Here is a 22232-nt window from a genome sequence, read left to right on the forward strand (position 1 = left end):
ATGCCATGTCACGGTGAATCGTAGTATGTGGCTCCATAACTCAGACTGAGCATGCTCAGAGCTGATTGGCCCGACTCTGATCAGCTGATCTAGAAGAGGAAACTCTGCTATATGTACATTATTACATCTACACTTGAATCACAACACTCACACAAATATATCAACTGTGTTTGATATTTTGGCACATAGATCATTTATGTGCTTCAGCTCTTCTTACATTTTACCGCAAACATGTTTCAAAAGGAGCAGCTTTTACTTTGAAGGCCAGCTGTCTCTGCTTCCTGTTTTCATTGTTGGATAATGGAACAAGTCGATGCTTCAGTGCATTGAATTGTGTTACAAAAAAATAAGCAAAGTTTTCATGTTGTTCAGGCAGAATCGAGTGTTGCAGAATGAATTCACACGTCAATAAACATTTTCATCAGCACAAGCAGGACAATGAAAGCAGGAAATACCCCAAACTGCCATTTCTCATTCTACAACTTCAACAACTGCACATGAATTATACTTCATACACAGACCCACAGTCTCTGATTGCTCTGAAATCTCACTGACAGCCAATAGAAATAAAGAAAAGTCCAGACTGACGGTCTCTGTGGGGTTAGGCAGTGAACTGCTCACGCTGCGTTCAAGTGCATCACAAACTATTGGAATTGGATCCAACTTTGTGAAGCAGATTTCTTCTCATCTGCTGTTTTGAACATTTCCTCATGAACTGTATTAAACTCTGTAAATGAACTGAGAACTATTTCTACATTTGAAACTATGGATTCATTTTCCCGTTCACTTCTGTACGTTAGTGTATAAATGAATGTTAGACTGGGCTCCATGGAAACACTTGGACTGGTCTCAGCTGCCTTCTTTCTGTAGTCATTCCAACAGAGTCCTTTCTCTTCTCCAGCTTCTGTTTGAAATCCTCTCACAGAGCCTGAATCCTGCTTTGCTGTCATGTTTGGGCCTGTGTTCGTCTGCTCTGTGTTCCTCTGCTTTAACACACACCTCACCACAGCAGCTGTGTGGGTCGTCTCTGTAGCAGCCAGATCAGCTTCTCATACATGAACATCATCACAGCTCCTAACTTCACCTTTATTAGCTTTGACATTCATGTCTTTCTTTTCTCTCTCTCTGTTTCCACACAAGCTCAAAGTCTCTGCAGCCTGTTTTTATCTGCTACCATCAGATCTTCAGCAGCCTCATTCACATCCCTCTCACACTCTACAGCCTCATCAGTACTGACTTCATCTTCACTGACTGATGGAGCACAACATGAACCTGTGGAGGCTGAAAAGCTGTCCTGTCAAACATCTCCCCATCACCACTCCACTTCTGTCAGCCTTTAAATGAACCCTGCCCAAGTCTGTCACTTCTATTTGCAGCCAAGAGGAAAACTTTTGTTCAGTCGTTTGGAAAGACACAACATTTCTGAAAGCACTCAAACTTCTTCACATTTGTCTTCAGACACATCCTGAAGATTTAGAAACTAAAGAACGTTTGAAACATCAATCAAAGATCTGAAATATATAAAAAACAACAACAGCCGCAGTCAGTGAACTCACCTCAGAGTCTCCAGTCGACAGTTTGGACTCTCCAGTCCAGCACACAGAAGCTTCACTGCTGAATCCTGCAGCTTGTTGTTACTCATGTCCAGCTCTGTCAGATGGGAGGGGTTGGACTTCAGAGCCGAGGCCACAACTTCACAGTGAGTCTCTGAGAGTCCACAGTCAGCCAGTCTGTGATTACAGAAAATATAAAATGTGTTATTATAAAAGCAGAAATCTGCATTATAAACACAGACTGAATGTATATGAAGACAAAACAGAGTGAGGTCATAATCTGATGAACATCTGTTCTTCACATCTGTGCTTCAGCTCCTCTTACTGTGTTTGACATGACACAACGATTCAGTCTCTGTCAGACCTGCAGACTTTTAATGAGAATCTTTGTTTGGCTTTAATCTGCAGATGAAGGAGGAAGATGGCGTCACATTTAGGCTTCCATAATGTCCACAGTCTGTCAGTGAGATCTGATCCAGAGTCAGAGTGAAGACACACATTTGGACTGTTTCCCGTCTTGAATACAGGACATTTTGAATGAGCTCAGCTCAGTGAAGAGTTCCAGCTGGAAAGATGATCTCTGTTTGCTACCTGCAGAAATCTCATCACTGGACAATAACGATGAATGAACTCACAGCTGCTGATATCACATCTGATTTCAGGGGAACTAAACTAAAATGGAACAAATAGAAACAACCATCATGACTCTGTTTGACCTTTAGATCAGAAACTATGGTTCAGAACAGCAGCAGGATTTCAGGCACTGTCACTAGGGCTGGGTATCGTCACTGATTTCTAGAATCGATTCAATTCCGAGTCACAAGGTCCCGAATCGATTTGATCCACGATTCGATTTAATTCGATTGATTCAATTCGTTTTGAATCTGGGAAATTTTGACAGTCAGAAATATTATAATTCAGATCAGTACATTTACATATTTTTGTATCTATAAAAAGGAAGCTGACACTTTCCAGACTTTATCAAAGGTGTGAGCATCACAGCAGGTGCCTTTGTGTCAAAGTAGCTGAAGATAAAACACAGAAAAACATGAAGGTGATTTTACTGTGCTGGGATTTTATAAAAATATTCTGCAGTACATCAAAAACGAAAGAAAACCATAAATCAACACATGAATGTTACCTCTGAAGTTACAGCGGTTTTATTAGAGACACAGCTAAGCGTTTTGCATTTTGCATAATTTTAAAAAGTTGAAATTTGTTCAATATTGAACGGCAGAAATGAGGTTTTCTTTTCGGATGTAAAACGAAAAAAAAACGTCGGCCGACAGCGCTGTAAACAACGGTAGACTTGTGCGTAACAAACAAGCGAATAATGCAGAAAACAGTACAGAGAGAGAGGGGAGAGAGAGAGAGAGAGAGAGAGAGCTGTGCATGAAGTGTGATTTTATCGTGGTGGAAGCAAAAACAGTAAAAGTCAGAGGGAATTCATGACGATGTTTATGTGAAGCATAGTTTGGATCTTCTTTTGCTGCTGGTTCGGTCAATATTGTTTGGAGAGAGATAAAAACTAACAGCTTTATGATCAGCGCAAAAAGGGCGTAAACACACAGCGCGGACCCGCTGATCAGAATCAGCGAGCTGTCGGCTTTCAGCCCCGACAGTCAGCTGAGAAAGGCAACATCTCACTGATTCTGATCCGCGGGTTGCGCTGTGTGTTTACGTCTTTGTGCAGAATCCGTGTACCTGCTCTCATTTACTGTCTTAGCTGTTTGGTGGTTGTTGAAATTTTGTGATCTTTCACCTGAGATTCTGGCATTTCGGGCAAAATAAATTTATATTAAAAAATCGATTCAGGATTTTAATGAATCGATTTTACGTTATCCAAGCCAGAATCGATTTTAATCGATAAATTGATCATAAAAACCCACCCCTAACTGTCACATCCTCAACATCCATATTCCAAATGCTCTTCCTGACAGGACACTCTTTGTTCCCACTCAGGGAGTTTCCATGTGTACAAATCATTTCTGAATCTGTAGACTGGGAGGTTTTTCCATCTCATGAATCTCTTTCCTAACATCAAACCAGATAAATCAAACAAAGGAACTGGAGTCTGTCTAATTTCTGACCCCAGTAAAGCTTGTACTGGGATACCCCGACATACTCTCTCTCCATCTGCTCCCACAGCCTCATATTCACAGCTGGCCCTTCTCTCAGCATCCACACTCAGGGTGGGGGCGGGGTCAACACCAGTCGAAACCATTGCTTTGGCCTTATGGCCATTTTATTAGTGGGCGTTTCTGAGTAACAAGCAGGACTATGCACAGGTGTTTGGACATGTGTGGACCCGACCTACATTTAAACTTCTTAAATCCTCCGTTTCTGTGTCACCAGCTACACTTTTAATATTAATATATTCACTCCGACATTTTTGGAGAGCGGTCAGAGCTCGTACACTGCAGACAAACATGTCTCCCAGCACATAGCTGACTGTCAACTCTCTGAGATTGGATATGATTCATTTAGATTATATCTGTAAGGTGAAGTTTATCTCGGTGTTTATTTGTTCCTGAGGAAGTCAGCTCGGCTCAGATTAAAGTTTAATAACTGAACAATTTTAATGAACCTTAACGCCTCCCTGGAGCATATATGGAACTGAATCAGTCACTTTTCTTTATTTCCTGATGTTCATATGTGACATACATGTTTTAACCATTAATTTGCAATTAAACTGACATTTAATATATTTTAAGGAGGAAAGAGAAATTTCACCAGAGGATGTAGATGCTGTTCCTGGAGACTGAAGACAGAATGATTTATCTGTCTTAATATTTCTGCTGCTCTGGTGTAAAACTATTTTAACTGTTGGTTTTAATTCAAAATCAATGGTTAAAATGTTAAAATACCAACAAACTTGTGGCGTTAGTGTTGATATTCTGTGAGTTATTTAAAGAGATCACACAGGTACAGGACATATTTTATGTTTAAGTTTATGCATGTTTGTGGTGTGATGTGCGTGTAGTGGCTGTTATTTTGTAAACTGTGTGGATGTGTTTGGGAACAGAAAGATTATTTTACTGCATAAAACGGCGCTGATCAGCTGTTTCTGCCACTGATACACTCTGCTGGTGAACCACCTGACTCACACAGGCTCTCCTCCTCCACAGTCCTCGTTTATGAAGAGCTTTACAAACACAACATCACGGCTAACAGCTGGATTCTCCCGTTTCAGTGCCAAACAGCCACTTCCTGCTACAGACAGTAAAGTGGACAGTTTGGCGCTAAACATGTTTTTAAAACTTTAAGCTCTTATTTGTTAAAGCCAGCTTCACAGACAGATCTGTGTCAGTGTTTTAGAGCAGGGCTCAGTGGTGTAAACGAGCCTTTATATGTGTTTCATCCCCATTTTTACATTAAACTGAACCAAAACACTGAAACCTTCACCTGATATGTCTGTGTAGGTTCTCATCATACAGTCATGGTAATCTAAGGAGCCTGGAAAGAAAAGTGACTTCTTTAAGTTTCTTGAAGACGTTTCATCTCTCGAAACCTCTGCTGATAATCACCCACACCCTTTTTCACAGCTTGGCTCATGTGATGAGCCACATGATCAATAGTTGGCCAACGACCCTCTTAAGGGACACTCCCACTAGGATTAAAATCTGGGACTCTCCACTTTTTGGTTTTAGAAGTGAAGAAGCTGAATGTTCGGATTAAACATCTTCAAGAAACTTAAAGCAGTGCACTCACTTTTCTTTCTAAACGGCCTTTCTTAGATCACCTGATATGACCTGAGTAAATTATGTCGAGTGTCAGCGGGGTTTGAAATCTCTGCGGCATGACCTGGGTGTTGCTGGTGGCATCATGAGCTTAGACCCCTCAGTCAGCTCGGTCTAAAGTCATCGCAGCACTAACAGGCACAAATAGGCTCTAACGTGACAAAGTGACCCGACATTTAAAGAGTGCCCACTACAGTCTCAGCTAAAACATATTAAAATGTGCAACAACAAGGACTGTACACTGGACTGCATTTCAGTGCAAAAGAATAAAACAAAGTAAATCCATCCCAGGGCTCGCAAAATTTCAAAGTCCCTGGTAGCCCTTGGGCAGGGACTCTTCAGTTTTTGGTAGCCCAAAATAAATTTAAGTAGCCCGAATAAAAAAAACATGTCTGTTTTGCTTCCGTTACAATTAGGGGTGCAACGATACTCATATCGATATTGAACCGTTCGATACAGTGCTTTCGGTTCGGTAAGCATATGTATTGAACAATACAAAATTTTTAATTTATTTTATCAACTTTCCTTCTGACGGTGCTGTCTGTGTTGAGCACTCAGTGGATCTGCGCTCGACAGTGCAGCCTAGGTGGAGTAGTCGAACGCAGATTCACTGAGCGCAGGGCAAGCTAGCGAGACAGAAGCTAAGCTCGTTGCAACATGGCAAATTGAACCTCCCCCACCCTCATTCAGATCTGGCGTTTGGAACTATTTTGGTCTTCATGTGACGTATGACCCTGAAGGTAAGCGCGTCATGGACAAAAGTAAAACAGTATGTTGGATGTGCCACGCAATGCTCAATTACATGGGTGGGAACTAGTGTGTTAGCGCAGTTAGCTCGTTAACGTGTTGGCCGTCCTGCTGAGAATATAGCCCAGAAGAAGCTATAGTATAGCTTTTATTTTGGAAAGAGACATTTCTCTGTAATAAACTCTCTTTTCCAAAGATGAGTGATTCCTCAATCAGATATATATTTTTTTAATTACTTTGTTGTTTCAGCAACATTAATTTAAAAACTGTACTTTTGAGTTAAAATATATATTTATAATTTTAATAAATGACAAATTAAAAAGGCAGGAACATTTTTTTTGTATCGAAAAAATATCGAACCGTGATACCAAAGTATCGAACCGAACCGTGAATTTTGTGTATCGTTGCACCGCTAGTTACAATATTATACTTTATAATATTGTAACGGAAACAAAACATTAATCAAAAAATTGTTGAAACACAAATTACAACATTGTATTAAAATTACAATCATCAACTCAAATACTTGGTTCTAATTGAACAGAAATTTCTATGAACTTGTAAGAACTGTGTAGAACATGAATCAGTCTGTGTCAGATCCTGAATTTGAAATTTCCACTGAAGTCACGGGTAAGAGGCAAGTGGAACCAAGATCTAGGCCATTTGCTTTTTGAAGTTTGCAAAGACTGCTAAATTTTGCCAGTGGTAGTTCACTCTTTGCAACATAGTACGCTGTTTTAAACAGATTTTTCAGGTTTATTTTTAGTATGTTATTTGCAATTGGTGTTTGTTCTGGGAAAGATATTGCAGACTGAGCAATAATGCATTTCTTGCATTTCTCATGGGTTCTGATGGGGGCCTTTCTTAAAATTACTGGTCCCAGTAACAAAGGCGCTTGTCGACTCAGAAATCGAGGGAAAACCAACAACACACCCGGCAGAACATTATGTTATTTACACGGGTGCACATAAGTGGTCCGCATGTGCGCATTTGTTGTCAAAATAAAATAAATCACTCACCGATTAGTGCTGTCGCTCTCTATACACAGTTCGCGCGATTGCAAAGTGAAAGCAAAAAACAAGCGCAAATTCAAACGCTATTTCAATATGTCACATATTGACAGTGGTTCACCGATGCCAATGACATAATTACTCAGCTACATTTCCGAAAGAATGCAAAAGCATTGACATATATTTTTCCTTCCTATGACAGCCCGACGGGCAGGGCAGAGATAGATTTTGGTAGCCCGACTGGAAAAATTTTGCGAGCCCTGCATCCACCCATCCATTCTCCTCTGCCTGTCCTTATCATCAATAAAAACAATTAATAAAACAGAAAATCATAGAAACAGTAATCTTTGTTATTGCATCATCACACATCAGTTCCCAGTAACTAGTCAGAATGAGACGTTGTTTTCATCTTTCTCACACTCATCTCACTCCCCGATCACAACAGGTGGTGACTTTAACAGGTGTTACAACCTGGCTCAAAGCTGCAAAAGAGGGTGGAGACTGAAAACAGAGACTGCTTTCATTTTGAAGTACTTAATAACCTCGGCTAAAGATGACACCAGACAGCGTGACAGGGTCTGACATGAGTGTCGTCGTCCTAGCCGACCTCAGCAGTTATTCACACGCCATGACCAAAAACTCCTGCAGTGTCACAGCAGATAGAGGAGGAGTCACAGAGGAGCACAAATAGTATATTTGTATTAGTATAGTATAATAGTATACTATACTAATAGGGCGATCGTGGCTCAAGAGTTGGGAGTTCGCCTTGTAATCGGAAGGTCGAGCTCGGACAGTCTCGGTCGTTGTGTCTTTGGGCAAGACACTTCACCTACCGCCTACTGGTGTTGGCCAGAAGGGCCGATGGCGCAATATGGCAGCCTCGCTTCTGTCAGTCTGCCCTAGGGCAGCTGTGGCTACAACTGTAGCTGCCTCCACCAGTGTGTGAATGTGTGTGTGAATGGGTGGATGACTGGGTGTGTAAAGCGCTTTGGGGTCAGTAGAGGGGACTAGTAAAAGCGCTATACAAATACAAGCCATTTACCATTTACCATTTTAATAATAGTGCATAGTATAATCATAAATCTGGCAAATGTTGAAAACTTCTATAAAATCTCAATATTATGGAGGATCAGAAGAGTCAAAACGCATCAAAATACATTTCATGCTTCAATAATAAATTGTGCAATAAAACATGAGTAAATTTATTTCATTTTAAAAAACATTTTTGAATTCCAATTTTTAAAAAGATTTTAAAAAGATTTTAAAAAAGAAAATCAAAGATTTACTTTGTACATTTAAAATGGTGATTCCACTCCTCATTTGAAAATCCATTTCTTCACTGCATTTCCCTTTCCTGTTAGCTCAGGATTACCATATTAGGTATTAGCTGACCTCTGACCTTATATTCCACTTGTGTGGTGTCAGAGTCTCGTCTCTGTTTTTACAGATGATGTGGTTTTGTTGGCTTCATCAGGTGATGGCCTCCAGCTCACAGTGGAGCTGTTCTCAGCAGAGTGTGAAGCCGTGTGAATGAGGATCAACATCTGAGGCCATGGTCCTCAGCTGGGAGAGGGTGGAGTGCCCACTCTGGGTCAGAGACAAGTTCCTGCCCCAGGTGGAGGAGTCTGAGTATCTCAGGGTCGTGTAAAGAAGGGGGAGGGGAGCAGGAATCAACAGACAGACTGTTGCTGCGGTAACAGTGAGGTAGACGCTGTACCGGTCTGTCGTGGTGAAGAGAGAGAGAGAGCTGAGCGTGACAGCGAAGCTCTCAATTTACCGGTCGATCTACGTCCCTGCCCTCACCTATGGTCACGAGCTGTGGGCAGTGACTGGAAGAACCAGATCGTGGTTACAAGTGGGGCAAATAAATGTTCTCTGAAGGGTAGCTGGTGTCTCCCTTGGAGACGGGGTGAGGAGAATCCCCTTCAAAAAAACTAATCAAGTGAACAAGACTCTCCAGGAGGTAAACATTTAAATATCCAAGTCTACCATAAAGAGAAAACTGCATGAAGGTAAACACAGATGGTGCATTACAATTCATTGCATGTGTTTTAGATTAAGAATGGAGGATATACCGTCCACTTTCACTCTGTCTTTAGCAGCAAGTGGCTCTTTGTTGTTTGGCTAGCTGCACTGAAACAGGAGAATCCAGCTGTTAGCCGTAATGTTGGTGTTTGTAAAGCACTTCATAACCAAGGAATGTGTTTTTAATTTAAAGATTAAACTATTAACCGACACTGATCAATGATGTTAATGATCACATCTGGACTCACCGAGCCTTTCTGCAGTTCCTCACAGCTGGAATCAGTCTCAGTCGTCCCTCCTTTGAAGCTTTGTACTTCTGCAGGTCAAACTCATCCAGAACCTCCTCTGACATCTGCAGCATGAAGGCCAAAGCTGAGCAGTGGATCATAGAGAGGTCCTTTGACCTTTTCTTTGACTTCAGGAACTCTTGGATCTCCTGATGTACTGAGAGGTCATTCATCTCCATCAGACAGTGGAAGATGTTGATGCTTCTGTCAGGAGAGGATTTAAACTTCTTGTTATTCTTCAGGTTCTTGATGACTCTCTGGATGGTTTCTGGACTGTTCTCTGTCTGACCCAGCAGACCTCCTAAGAGTCTCTGGTTGGACTCCAGACAGAGGCCATGAAGGAAGCGAACAAACAGGTCCAGGTGGCCATTTTTACTCTGGAGGGATTTCTCCATGGCTCGTTTAAGGAAATCATCCAGAGATGACTCGTTGTATTTTTTTTCCAGGATGTTCTTCAGCACCTCTGACTTCCTGTTGGTGAAACAGTGGAACATGTAGACTGCAGCCAGAAACTCCTGGATGCTCAGATGAACAAAGCAGTAGACTGCTTTCTGGAAGATCACACACTCTCTTTTGAAGATCTCAGTACAAACTCCTGAGTACACCGAGGCCTCTGTCACATCCAGACCACACTGCTCCAGGTCTTCTTGGTAGAACATGATGTTTCCTTTCTCCAGATGTTCAAACGCCAGCCTCCCCAGCTTCAGAAGAACTTCCCTGTCAGCCTCCGTCAGCTCCTGTGGACTCGTCTCATGTCCCTCGTGGTACTTGTTCTTCTTCCTCTTTGTCTGAACCAGCAGGAAGTGTGAGTACATGTCAGTCAGGGTCTTGGGCAGCTCTCCTCTCTGCTCTGTAGTCAACATGTGCTCCAGAACTGTAGCAGTGATCCAGCAGAAGACTGGGATTCTACACATGATGTGGAGGCTCCTGGATGTCTTCATGTGAGAGATGATTCTGCTGGACAGCTCTTCATCACTGAATCTCCTCCTGAAGTACTCCTCCTTCTGGGCGTCAGTGAAGCCTCGTACTTCTGTTAGCCTGTCAACACATGTAGGAGGGATCTGATTGGCTGCTGCAGGTCGGGAAGTTATCCAGACGAGAGCCGAGGGAAGCAGATTCCCCTGGATGAGGTTTGTCAGCAGCTGGCTGACTGATGACTTCTGTGTGACATCAGACAGCAGCTTCCTGTTGGTGAAATCCAATGAAAGTCTGCTTTCATCCAGGCCGTCAAAGATGAACAAAAGCTGAGAGACAGCCAGCTTCTCTGCTGTGACCTTCTGTAGTGTTGGATGGAAAACATGGAGCAGCTCCAGAAGACTGTACTGCTCATCTCTGATCAGGTTCAGCTCCCTGAATGAAAGCAGAACCACCACACTGACATGTTGGTTCTCCAAGCCCTCTGCCCAGTCCAGAGTGAACTTCTGCACTGAGAAGGTTTTTCCAACACCAGCCACGCCGTTGGTCAGAACCACTCTGATGGGTCTCTGTTGGTCAGGTAAGGCTTTAAAGATGTCCTGGCACCTGATTGGAGTGTCATGGAGGGCGTCCATCTTGGAAGCTGTCTCCAGCTGCCTCACCTCATGTTGGGTATGAACCTCTTCACTCTGTCCCTCTGTGATGTAGAGCTCAGTGTAGATCCTGTTGAGGAGGGTTCTACTTCCTGTTTCATCACTTCCTTCAGTCACACGTTCACATCTCCTCCTCAGACTGATCTTATGTTCATCTAAAACCTCCTGCAGACCAACATCTGCTGAAAGAAAGAAAAACAGAAAGAAAACTCTTCAATGTCTGAACAACAACAAGAAGTCCAGTTTTCAGAAATGAGTCCATCAGCAGACAGATGTTCAGTCTTACTTTGTACACAGCTGCTCTGACTGGCTGTCTGCAGTCCAGCTCTGCTTCTGGATCTTTCTCCACACTGGGGACAGGACCAGTCTCCTGATGAAGCAGACTGGTCCCAGTATGAGGAGATGCACTGTCTGCAGAACCAGTGTCCACAGCTGGTAGAGACTGGATCCTTCAGGACGTCCTGACACAAAGCACAGCAGGACAGCTGCTCCTCCTCACAGACACCACTCCTCTTCCTCTTCCTCCCTCTGTGAACACATTTCTTTATCACTAAAATCATTGACTGTCAGTGACAAACATCCAGATTTGATGACACTGTGCAGAAGCTCTGATGGTCACAGAGAAAAGTCAAAGTGGAGAAACTTGTGTTTGAGTTCAGAATCCAAGTTTCCTTTGCTGTTCCTGTCTTATTAAACACAGAGTGATCAGCCTACAAACTCCACAGTAAAAGCCTTCATCACAGAGCTGATTATGTCCTTCACTGGATGTACTGGAAGTTTGGGATCCATCACTTTCAACTGACCTTTGACCTCCTCTATAAACTGTGGTGGAGCAGCGGTGTCACATTCAGAGCTTTCAGCTTTATTTTGAAAGAGTTCAGTCATCAGGAAGTGAACTTCTGGGTTCTAATTTCCTTTCTATTATTTTACAGAAGTGAAGAAGAAGAACTAAAAGCTTTGAAATGATCTGAGTGATATTTTTGAACATTGCCACCAAATTGAGTTCAGCCTCCAGCAGTAACTTTGCTTCATGATGCCTCCCTGATGATGTGATGTTTGATTACAAACCTGTTTATGTGTTAGACATTAATCACATGAACACAGGCAGAAAAAAGAAGCCAATGAAACAAATGACAGAAACGTGTTCATTCACTGCCATAATCCATATTTGATATGTACAGATGTTTGTAAAGAACACGTGTGCAGAGCTTTCTTCTGAGTATCTGCTGTCAGCACACAGTGCAGCAATAACTACAACCACACGTTTCTGTAGATCCTGAACATCAGCCTGGAGGAATCTGACCTCAGGTCTGCACACAGAGGAGCTTCACCTCTGGGATGATGCTGGCTTCAGCTCCTTCTACAATCAGGCAGAAGCTTCTGCACCATCAGGACACAAACAGAGAGGAGCTTCTATCCTCAGACCATCCAAGTCCTAAATCAGAACATGCTCCCCTCATAGCATCACCATCAGGGTTTAAACAGGACCTTACATCATGTTCTTGTCTCACTGTCATATTTCAGATCATATCTGATTCATTATGACGTCACACGCTGCTACACTGATCCTGCTGCTTCATTACTGCTGATATTACTCTGCTCACTCTGTTCAGTTACTCTGTTTACATCACTTTGCTCATTTGCTTTGTTCTGCTTGCACTGCTCTGTCAGTACATGCTGTGCTAATGTGGCACAAAGCACTTTAACATTACATCTGCACAATGTTTCATTATTTCATTTAATGATTGTTTCTAATGTTTTGTCCAGTCACAGGAGCAGCTCAGCACATTTCACTGTGTTGTACGTGTATGACGATGCCTGTGACAAATAAACAGCCTCGGACTCTTCAATCTTCTGCATTTCTTTGGAGATCAGCTCAGTGGCCTGTTGAGACCATCTTTCTATTTCTGATGACTCAGTTCAGATTATTATCTAGAGTCCAATATTCTTCTATCATTTCGGCTGCAGAGACGTTCACAGCAACAGAGAAGAAATCATTACCTTGGATTGCATTACTACTACGATTAATACTAGCATTATCGTACCCGGACCACCATTAGGAATCATTTATGATGTCACTGGTAGAACACATTTATAGAAACAACCTTTGAACTCTGAGTCAGCAGCTCTCTTACATGGTCAGCTGAGCTCCATGATTGAAGAACGTTGTTGCTGCAGGTTCATCACTGAAGTCTGGAGGATTGTTTTTGGACCAGTCACTCCTCACAGACACACAGCTGGATGCTGGAGACTGTGACCTCTGACCTCTGCAAATACAACCACATTGCATTCATTTCACATCAATTAGTATACCACAAAAGGCATGCAAGAAACACAGTATGAAGGCAAACTTCTGGCTTCAATAACATTCAATAGGTCAGGTGGAAACTTTTCTCAGATGTGATTCATGTTTTTATAGAACGATTCAGCTAAAAAAAATATACCATTAGGTCAGGGGTCAGCAACCTTTAGGACCCAAAGAGCCATTTGGACCCAGTTTCCACGCAAAAGAAAACACTGGGAGCCACAAATACTTTTTGACATCTAAAATGAAGATAACACTGTATATATTGTTTTTACCTTTATGCTCTGTGTGAACAACTAAGGTGTGTTGCTGATGAAATCCATGAAGTGCTACAGAGAAAATTACATGTTATTTATGTAATGAACACATTTGAACTCTTAAAGAAATATAACCAAAGGAAAGACACCCAGCTGAACTAAAATGATCCAGCAAACAAAAACTGCTGTGAGCCGCCACCCTTATATCTCCTTTGTGCTTTTGGAGCCTTGACCTGACTTTTAAAAAATAATTGAAAAAAAGCTCTATGCTGCTGAAAGATGAAAAATAGATATTTGCAAAATTCTGCCTAAATATGTATTTTACCTGGTTAATGTGTGTGGCGGGGCGTGGTCTGCAGCGCCGCTGCAGGGGAGGCGGACGCACCTGAGCGGCACCCGCAATCACGCCTCGCCGCCTTAACGTCTGTGCTGTTGTGTTGGTGTGTGTCGGGCTGTGAGCTGCAAAGCTACAGCCGGCTGTGTGCGTACAGCAACCGTGTGTGTAAAGTGTTCAATAAAGAGATGCTGAAAAGCGTGTTCATGCAAACATCGTCGGGTCTGCCGTGATATGTTTACAACGGGACTTCTGCTCCTGAACCTCTGCGCACAGCGTCTGCAGATCGGGGCTGTACGAAGTCACTTTCATCTTTACAGGACTGTAAGCTGTCGTCTGTGAGGCGTGAGCATGTTTGTTTTTAACATAGTTCATGGTGGAGAACAGCTGCTGACATAATGTGGATCCGAAGATCCATAACTGGCCTACCTGGGGTTGAAAGTCTCGATAAAAACACGGCGTTTTGGCGGGTACACCGGCTTCCACGAGTGTGACGCTTATTTGAGCGATGAAAAAATAATAATAATATAATTTTATTTTTATATTTCAATATCACAATAATCTTCCAATTTAGAACTACAAGTTAAAAAAGAACATAAATAAAATACACTTCAGCTAAATACTTCTAATTTATTTTCCCAAACCACGAGGAGCCGCACTATAAGGACTAAAGAGCCGCAGGTTGCCGACCCCTGCATTAGTGTTAGTCAATGTTGCAGCTGAACTGAAAAACTAAATATTTTGGTCAGGTCCAAAGAAACAAAGTCACTATTAATACAACACAACCCCCCCAAAAAGAGCCATGTAGACCCCGGGCTCTATGGGTCTTGTGCTCGGAGCTTGTTCCTGTGCTGCCATGATTAGTGCCTCTGTGCTGTCTTTCAGTCCAGCTTTGTTCAGCCACTGGTAGGATTTCTGGATGTCAGCCACTTCCTCTGCCTGCTGGTGGTGCAAACTGTGTTGTTCTGAGTTTCATTGGACGTCTTTGTCCAAAGCACCAGACAAAGGGCAAAGTAGATGCATTTGCATCAGCAGGAAAATACACCCCAAACTAGCATCATCATTATACAACTTTAACAACTGCCACTAAATGATACTTCATACACAGACCAGTGTTAGGTTAAGTTATGATGTCACTGGCAGAACACATTTATAGAAACAACCTTTGAACTCTGAGTCAGCAGCTCTCTTACATGGTCAGCTGAGCTCCATGATTGAAGAACATTGTTGGTGCAGGTTCATGACTGAAGACTGGAGGAAGTCTTTCTTTGGACCAGTCACTCCTCACAGACACACAGCTGGATGCTGGAGACTGTGACCTCTGACCTCTGCAAACACAAACATCAATAACTGATCAGTTCTCTCTGACAGCCATATGATCAGCTGATCCCTCTGTGATATTGTGTCTGCCTCATAACGCTGACAGGTCAGCCAATCATCAGCCAGTTTTTCTGTCTCTGAATGAACTCAGTTTGTTCTCAGCTCTTCTCTCTGATTCTGCTGCACTGACTTCACTTAAACTTACAGAGTTCAGATCTTAGCAAGAAAACAAGTCAATAAAAATCAAACTCAGATCAAACAGTTTGAACCAATCACAGATCAATGATTCTGTCATGGTTCTGTTGAAATGACTAATAAAGTTAGTAGTGTTCTTACATTGTTGCTGCAGGTCCATGACTGTAAGGTGGAGGTGTTTGTGTAACCCCGTCACTCCTCACAGACACACAGCTGGATGCTGCAGATGCTGCTCCGTCCTCTTCCTCCATCTTCTTGATGTCAGGGTGGAGTTAGTCTGAGAGGTAAACACACACACTCAGAGGTGCTGTTGTACTGGAAGCATCACACTGACGGCTTTCTAATGTTGGAGCTTTGGCCCTAAAGTCCAAACAGTTATTTTAGAGGCTCAAAGTCTTTAAAAAACACCAAAACCATCACATTATTTAATAAGTACATGATCAGGTGGATGAAGGAACTCAGTGTGTTTGGCATCATCATCATGGTGAGGAGCCCACATGTTACGGCTCCTTTGGAGAGAAGCTGAGGATCACTGCAGGAAGTGAGCTCATGAAACCAAACTGCTGTTTGTGAGCAGGATGACTCTGTTATTGGACCTGCTCTGTGTTCTACATATGATCAATACTTCAAATATCTGTAAACATCTCATCTTATATTTGTTGCACTTGGTCACATCTGTCTTTAAAAATAGATTTTTAATGTCACTGAGAGTTCTTTTCTACCTTTATTGATTTATTTTGGAATAAATTAAATATAAAGGTGCCAAAAAACTGCCTGCAGCTTCTGCTCTGTGACAGGAAACTACTGTCAGGCTCAAAATGACTTCAGATTATTCATCACAGAGTGTTTATAGATCACAGGACACGTTACAGTTTTACTGTCGATGTTTTAGTTTAAAAGAATGACGTGATAAGGTCTTACTGTGAATCTGCGCGCTCATTGGCTAATAACTTGAGACTGACAGGTGGTTATCCAATCAGCGTGCGGCCTCACACGGACATAAAACTCTTAAAGTTTCTGAAGGGATTTTCAGATCAGACCTGATGTTTCTGCCTACAGCCTGTTTACCGATATAATCAATATCAGATATCAGAGCAACAGAAACCTCGGTGATCAGGACGCCGGGACTGAGAACAGGAAGTGGCTCAAACGTCGCACTTTCATAAAGTCAGCCTGAACTCCACTCACAGAGTTTCTGTCGCCATTTTAGTTTTTAAACGGTCGTGATAAGGGCGGGTCTTACTGTGAACCTGCGCGCTCATTGGCTAATAACTTGAGATTGACAAGCCGTTGTCCAATGAGCGCGCGGCTTCTTCCGACATAAAGTTTTTTTCCTTTGAAAAACCAAAGTCTGATTATTTTTGCCTCCACTGACGGAGCCTGTTGTTCCCGCCACAGAGACACAGTAATGTCAGAGCGGTGTTAACACTCACCTGCCTCAGCACAGCTCTCACTCTCCTCCTGCTCTCTCAGCTAAACTCACTTCCTCTCTACTTACAGGAAACCAGAGGAGCCGACCGGCCTCACGTTTCACCCACAGACACGAACAGCGTGGAATTATTTTATGTCATAAGAAGAAACATATTCATGTTAACACTCACCTGCCTCAGCTCCACCTTCCTCCTCCTGCTGCTCTGAACGGAGGATCAACACTTTCACTTTCACTGCTCCTCCCTAAACACAGAGGATGCTGGGACTTGTTGTTTTTACCTTGTGTGATATTTATGGCTGTGACACTAAATCACAGCATGAAAACTTCCTGCAAATATGTCACAGGCGATAAAAGTTTCACATTAAAGGTGAAGTTATTTTTCTGTCTCATGTTCAATAAACAGTGAGCTGGGAAAACTGAAGAACAGACTTCAGACGTTCCCTGCAGAGTTTCTGCTGCTCGGTCGTCTGCATGTTGCTGAGACTGAGCTGATGATGAAGCTGTGATGGGTTTATGGCACGTTTGGTTCTGGAGAAGAGTTTTACTGTCGGTGCAGGTGAAATGATCAGAGGTTACAGCCTCTGGCACTGGTTAAAGTGGAGGCAGCGATCAGGACGGCTGAGCAGCAGAGGTCTCGAGGGTCCTAAAGTGTAAAAGCATCAGTGTTAGTAACACAAAGATCACAGAATGGGATCATCCACACAACACTAACATCTAAATCCACGGCAGGAACTCTTCCAGTGTCCTGAAAAATCTGTGTGCACGATGCTGAGATTAAAATCTGTCTGCTCATCTTAATGCAATATTTACTAAAGTCTGGTAGAAGTTTTACTGATTTCCAGTCCACTTAGAAGACGTGTGGATAGGTGGTGGGTTGTAGAGCAGACTGAAAGCTTTAAGTTCATCCTCTGATTAAAAACTCAGACCCACAGATACAGGAAGTATAACCCTGGTGTAAGACAGGAAACAGCAACACGGCAGCCATCTTTTTCCTCCCATGATGACCAGTGTCCCAGCAGAAGCTGGGTTTGTTAGATCCTGTTCGATCCAGAGGAAACAGGCTAAAAGAGTCGATCAGGGGGGATCATGGTTTTATTATGTGCTCGTTATGATTGAAGCTCTGGTTGTGTGTTAGAGACAGAACCTGCAGATTCCTCCACTCTGCCTCCTCCTCTGCAGGAATCAGCCTCTTGGCTGGTTTTATTCACCAACGTGAATAAAATCATCAAACTAATCCAAGTTCATTGTGAAATGCCTGAAAATGGAGGAATAAATCTGTCAGTTACCGTATAAAGTTTGAGTTTGTCAGTGTTTTACACGGAGACGGTCGTCAGATGTTGAATGTTTAGCATGAATGTTCCACATCTGGAGAAACCTTCAAGATTAAAGCCAGTGAAAAGTGAAGAGTTTCTGCAGCAGCCGCACTTCCTGCAAATCTGTTCTTTCAAAATAAAACGAAGAGTCTAAAATGATATTCACGACAGGTTTAAAGGTGAAGGTGGTCACATGGTTTTAGTGGAATGCCTACGTGGGCGCGTCTGAGTGATTTTGATTCAGATTCGTGCAGCGTGGAGCAGTAAACACTTGTTTTTGTTCATCTGGACTCATGAATGATTCCAGTTAGCACATTTCCAGCCAATGAAACGTAACTACAGATGAAGACAAACACATTTAAGCTGCCTGACTCTCGAGTGTGGGTGCATGTTCCCATTTTCAGTCTGTTTTAGTTTTATATATAGTTTTATATTCTTTTTTTAATATTTTGTAATAATTTATTTGTAATAATTTATTCTGTTTCAGGAGTGTTTTTTATGTGTCTGTATTATATTATACAAACACATTAAAAGTGAATCTAAGTTGTAACGGCGCCGTTTTCTTTGTGAGTATTTATTCCACGGCGTGCTGCGGGGAAAAGCCTGTTCTAACGTTTGAGTCTAAGCTTTATTTTTTGCTTCTCATCCGTAAACACTCTGCATCTTTCACGTGATTCAGTTTATTTTGAAAAGTCTCAACAGGATCTTGAGCTTTATTGTGAAAGGTTTATGTGGAGAATAAACAAGCGGACACGCGAAGGTTTTACCGTCGTTGTTGCTAACAACAACGCATAAAAACAGGCGCTTGTCCGTCTGTAGTGTGGTTATATTAAATATAAGAGAAAGAGAGAACTTTAAGAAATGAATATAGCCGCTACAGTGACATCAAAACATGAACAAATATTGTAAACAGTTTATTTTGCGACACCACGAAACAAACGATAGCGTAAAATGAAACGATAGATGTTTTTATATCGTCATCCGATACATATCGTTATATCGAACAGCCCTAATCAATACAGTTTTCAAAAAATGCTTCTCTGTGCAGAATCGGTTTAAAAACATAAACAGCTGTTGATGCTGCTTGTCCGTGATTTGGACATCATATTTTCTTCTTTGGCTTGGAAGGAAGTTGGTTTGGAAACATATTTGGCGATGCTTCATCTTCTGCTTTGCAACTGTGTGGGATTTAAAAACCTGTCCATGATGCTGGCAGTGTCCAAGCATGTTGTTGTTTTTAAGTTCATATCCCCCCTGCAACGGCTCTGAAAACATGTGTTCTAACAGCAGCAGTACTGAGCTCAGTCTCAGAGAGATGCAGATGCAGTTTGCATGTAACTACACGCAGCCTTCCTCTTTCTCTCGCACCTCTCTCCCTCCTTCTTGTGGAGCAGGTCTCTCTCTCTCTCTCTCTCTGGTACACAACTGCACGCACACACGCGCACACACACAACAGAAGAAAGGAGAACTGGAAAGCCGAAGACTTGTTCGGACCGGACTGACTAGATTCCCAAGCGGTGACGTGGTGGATATTCATCATCATTTGCCCTCCTGTCCACCTTTGATAGTTTACACTCATTCTCTTGTGCCCTTATTTGCCTTTACACCACATAAAGGGGGGGGGGATTAATTTGATGCTACAAGTGCCTAAAGCAGGTGCCCGAGAGGATCACATATGGAGAATGATGTATGGCCACATCTGCGCATCTCGTTTAGTAGCAGCCTTGGATGAATAGACTGTTGTGTTGCTTTAAGAGGCCCCATAGGCAGATTAGCTCTTCTAGTCCAAGACAAAGCTCAGATTATAGAGGCAGTGCCATTTCACATCCTCTGAACACCCACAGTCCCGCACAACTCCTACAGATTAAGCTGTGATGAAGCTCCACGGTGATGATGATGATGCTCCCGTGCGCACACTCTCCAAAAGGTTTATCGACCCAAAGTGACCCACAGGAACATTTTATTACTAACAGTCATGGAGGTCATGCTGAGCAGGGAGGGGATGATACGGATCAATAGCACTGTAGTGTAACATGGGTTAAAAAAAAGCCATGAGGGGAGATCAGGTAGAGAACATGAAGGTCCAGTCACACTAAATGATTCATTTTTACCAACAAGTGCTTTAAAGAGAGCTCCTGCTTGGCACAAACACCTGTGTGCCTTCAGAGACTCAACTTCCATCAAATATTTGTTTTTTAATGAAGGCACAAGTGCATAGGCAGCAGTCTGTGTTCAGAAAAACCCAAAACATTTGATTCAAATTCAGAACAAAAACACCACAGTGGGAGGGAAACAGAGAAACTGGCTTCTTTTTTCCACTATAACTGTGTTTACAGGCCGTTCCAGTCTTTATCTGTCTCACACACTCGACCAAATAACAAACACAAAATAAAAAAAGAACATCTCACATAAATAAATACAGAAATAATCCAAAAGTAGCTATATTAGTAGTGAAACAAACAAGAAAAGCATTTAAAAACCAAACGTGTAAAATCAGTCAGTGCGTGATCACATTGCTCCGCCCATCAAAAAGTGACCTGTGTGAATATCAGCATCTCATTTTTAGGACTGATGAATGTTGGCTGGAACATTTGTAGTCCAATCATACTTCACAGACATCTTTAATCCTTCACTGAGTCAGGCTGTTGTTCTCACAAGCCTCAAACTCTCCACCATCATTCCTGTGCTGAAGTAGTCGTGTCCCTCCTGCATGAAGGACGACTGTCCGGTCCCACTCACCTCCATCATTATGAAGAGCTTTGAACAGTTCGTCATGCATCAAATCAAAACTTCCCTCCAACCTGGATCCATGTCAGTCACATACCGCTCAAACCGCTCGACCGATGATGCCATTTCAACTGCCCTCTTATTCAGCCCTCACACATCTGGACACTCATACGTTAGAATGATGTTCACAGACTTCAGCGTTCAACACCATCTTTCCCCAGCAACTCGTTCACAAACTGGATCTGCTGGGCATCAGCACCTCGCTGTGTAACTGGCTGCTGGATGTCCTGAGAGGAAGACGGCAGACAGGTCGGCAGCAACACCTCCAGCACAAGAACACTGAACACAGGCTCCCCAAGGATGTGTGTCGAGCCCCTTCTCTTCACTCTGCCTCTCATTTCTTATCATTTTCAGTGTTTTAAAAGGTGAAGTGTTCAAAAGAACAACAGCACCTGATCTCTGCTGAGCTGTTAAAGAGCTCTTCTTTTAGGATGTGATGATAAGACAGCACACAAACTTACAATTACATGATAATAACACATTTGTAATACACAACATTTGGCTTGTAATTGGTGACATCTGTAACACCACATTTGTGATTGAGACCTTTTGAGGTCAACATGGTGACTGAGGACAACGGGTCCTGCAGAGTCAGTAGTTTCTATTCAGCTGTTTTGTTTTTCATGTCTTCTCCTCCATCATCAGTTATCAGGAGAGCAGACAGTCAAAGTGCAAGAATTCAAAGAAACACAGAGATTCTCCTTACAGAGCAGACACAGCACAGATGTTTCCTTCATCGTCCTTCTCACTCATTTCAGCTTCTTTTCATTTCTGTCACTGACACCAAGTAAAGCCGCCCTCTTCCTCTGAGCACCAGCTTTTCTATTATTACAAAGAAGAAGAAACCATTAAAACACCAAAGCACAAACACACTGTAGAGCCTTTTTTGTTTTCTTAACACACTTTGACAGAAACTGAAAGCACAAAGCTGCTCCACAAACACAGGATTAAGAAAAGAAGAAGATTTCTGTCAGGAAGCATATCTGGAATAATATTCAGGCCCAATCTGACACACAGACCATAATAATAAAAGTGGAGAATGATCAGAATCATTTCAGAATTTACAAATAAATCAAGATTCAGTTTTGGCAGCAGAGCACAGGGATGCACATGAGACTGAAAATCAAGTCTTCTGTATCTTTGTAAGTCCTGTGACTGTCTGGCAGTCGGTGACCTTCACCTCTGATGAAAAACTGAAATGAGATCTTTTCTCAGCTGATTTTAAAAAAGAAATGTGAGTAATGATCCAATCAATCATTGTTATTGTTGGCCAATACTGTGAAGACCAAACTAGGATTCACGTAAACACTGAGATTCAAAGTATAATTAAATGATTATTGTCATACAGGCTAAATGACA

The 22232-nt window shown here is 42.3% G+C and overlaps 1 protein-coding gene across 6 annotated transcripts in view; it reads right to left on the reverse strand.

Annotated features, from left to right (window-relative positions):
• Positions 1-17010, reverse strand: part of LOC148096490 (NACHT, LRR and PYD domains-containing protein 12-like) — a 43930-nt gene extending 26920 nt beyond the window's left edge. For 3 of the 6 annotated variants that reach the window (XM_087835632.1, XM_087835634.1, XM_087835633.1), the window contains exons 1-6: positions 16943-17010; positions 15483-15618; positions 15020-15154; positions 11217-11458; positions 9324-11112; positions 1557-1730 (exon numbers count right to left, since the gene is read on the reverse strand). In XM_087835632.1, coding sequence (XP_087691758.1) covers positions 1557-1730; positions 9324-11112; positions 11217-11458; positions 15020-15154; positions 15483-15592 — 2450 coding nt within the window. In that variant the 5' untranslated portion in view covers positions 15593-15618; positions 16943-17010. Of the gene's footprint in view, positions 1-1556; positions 1731-9323; positions 11113-11216; positions 11838-13065; positions 13198-15019; positions 15155-15482; positions 15619-16774 lie in introns of those variants that run through there. The other 3 variants (XM_087835637.1, XM_087835635.1, XM_087835636.1) reach the window with 3 other exon arrangements.
• Positions 17011-22232: the final 5222 nt, after the last annotated feature.

The sequence above is a fragment of the Neolamprologus brichardi genome, chromosome 23 (assembly GCF_056152115.1).
Source record: "Neolamprologus brichardi isolate AB-2024 chromosome 23, ASM5615211v1, whole genome shotgun sequence".
Lineage (NCBI taxonomy): Eukaryota > Metazoa > Chordata > Actinopteri > Cichliformes > Cichlidae > Neolamprologus > Neolamprologus brichardi.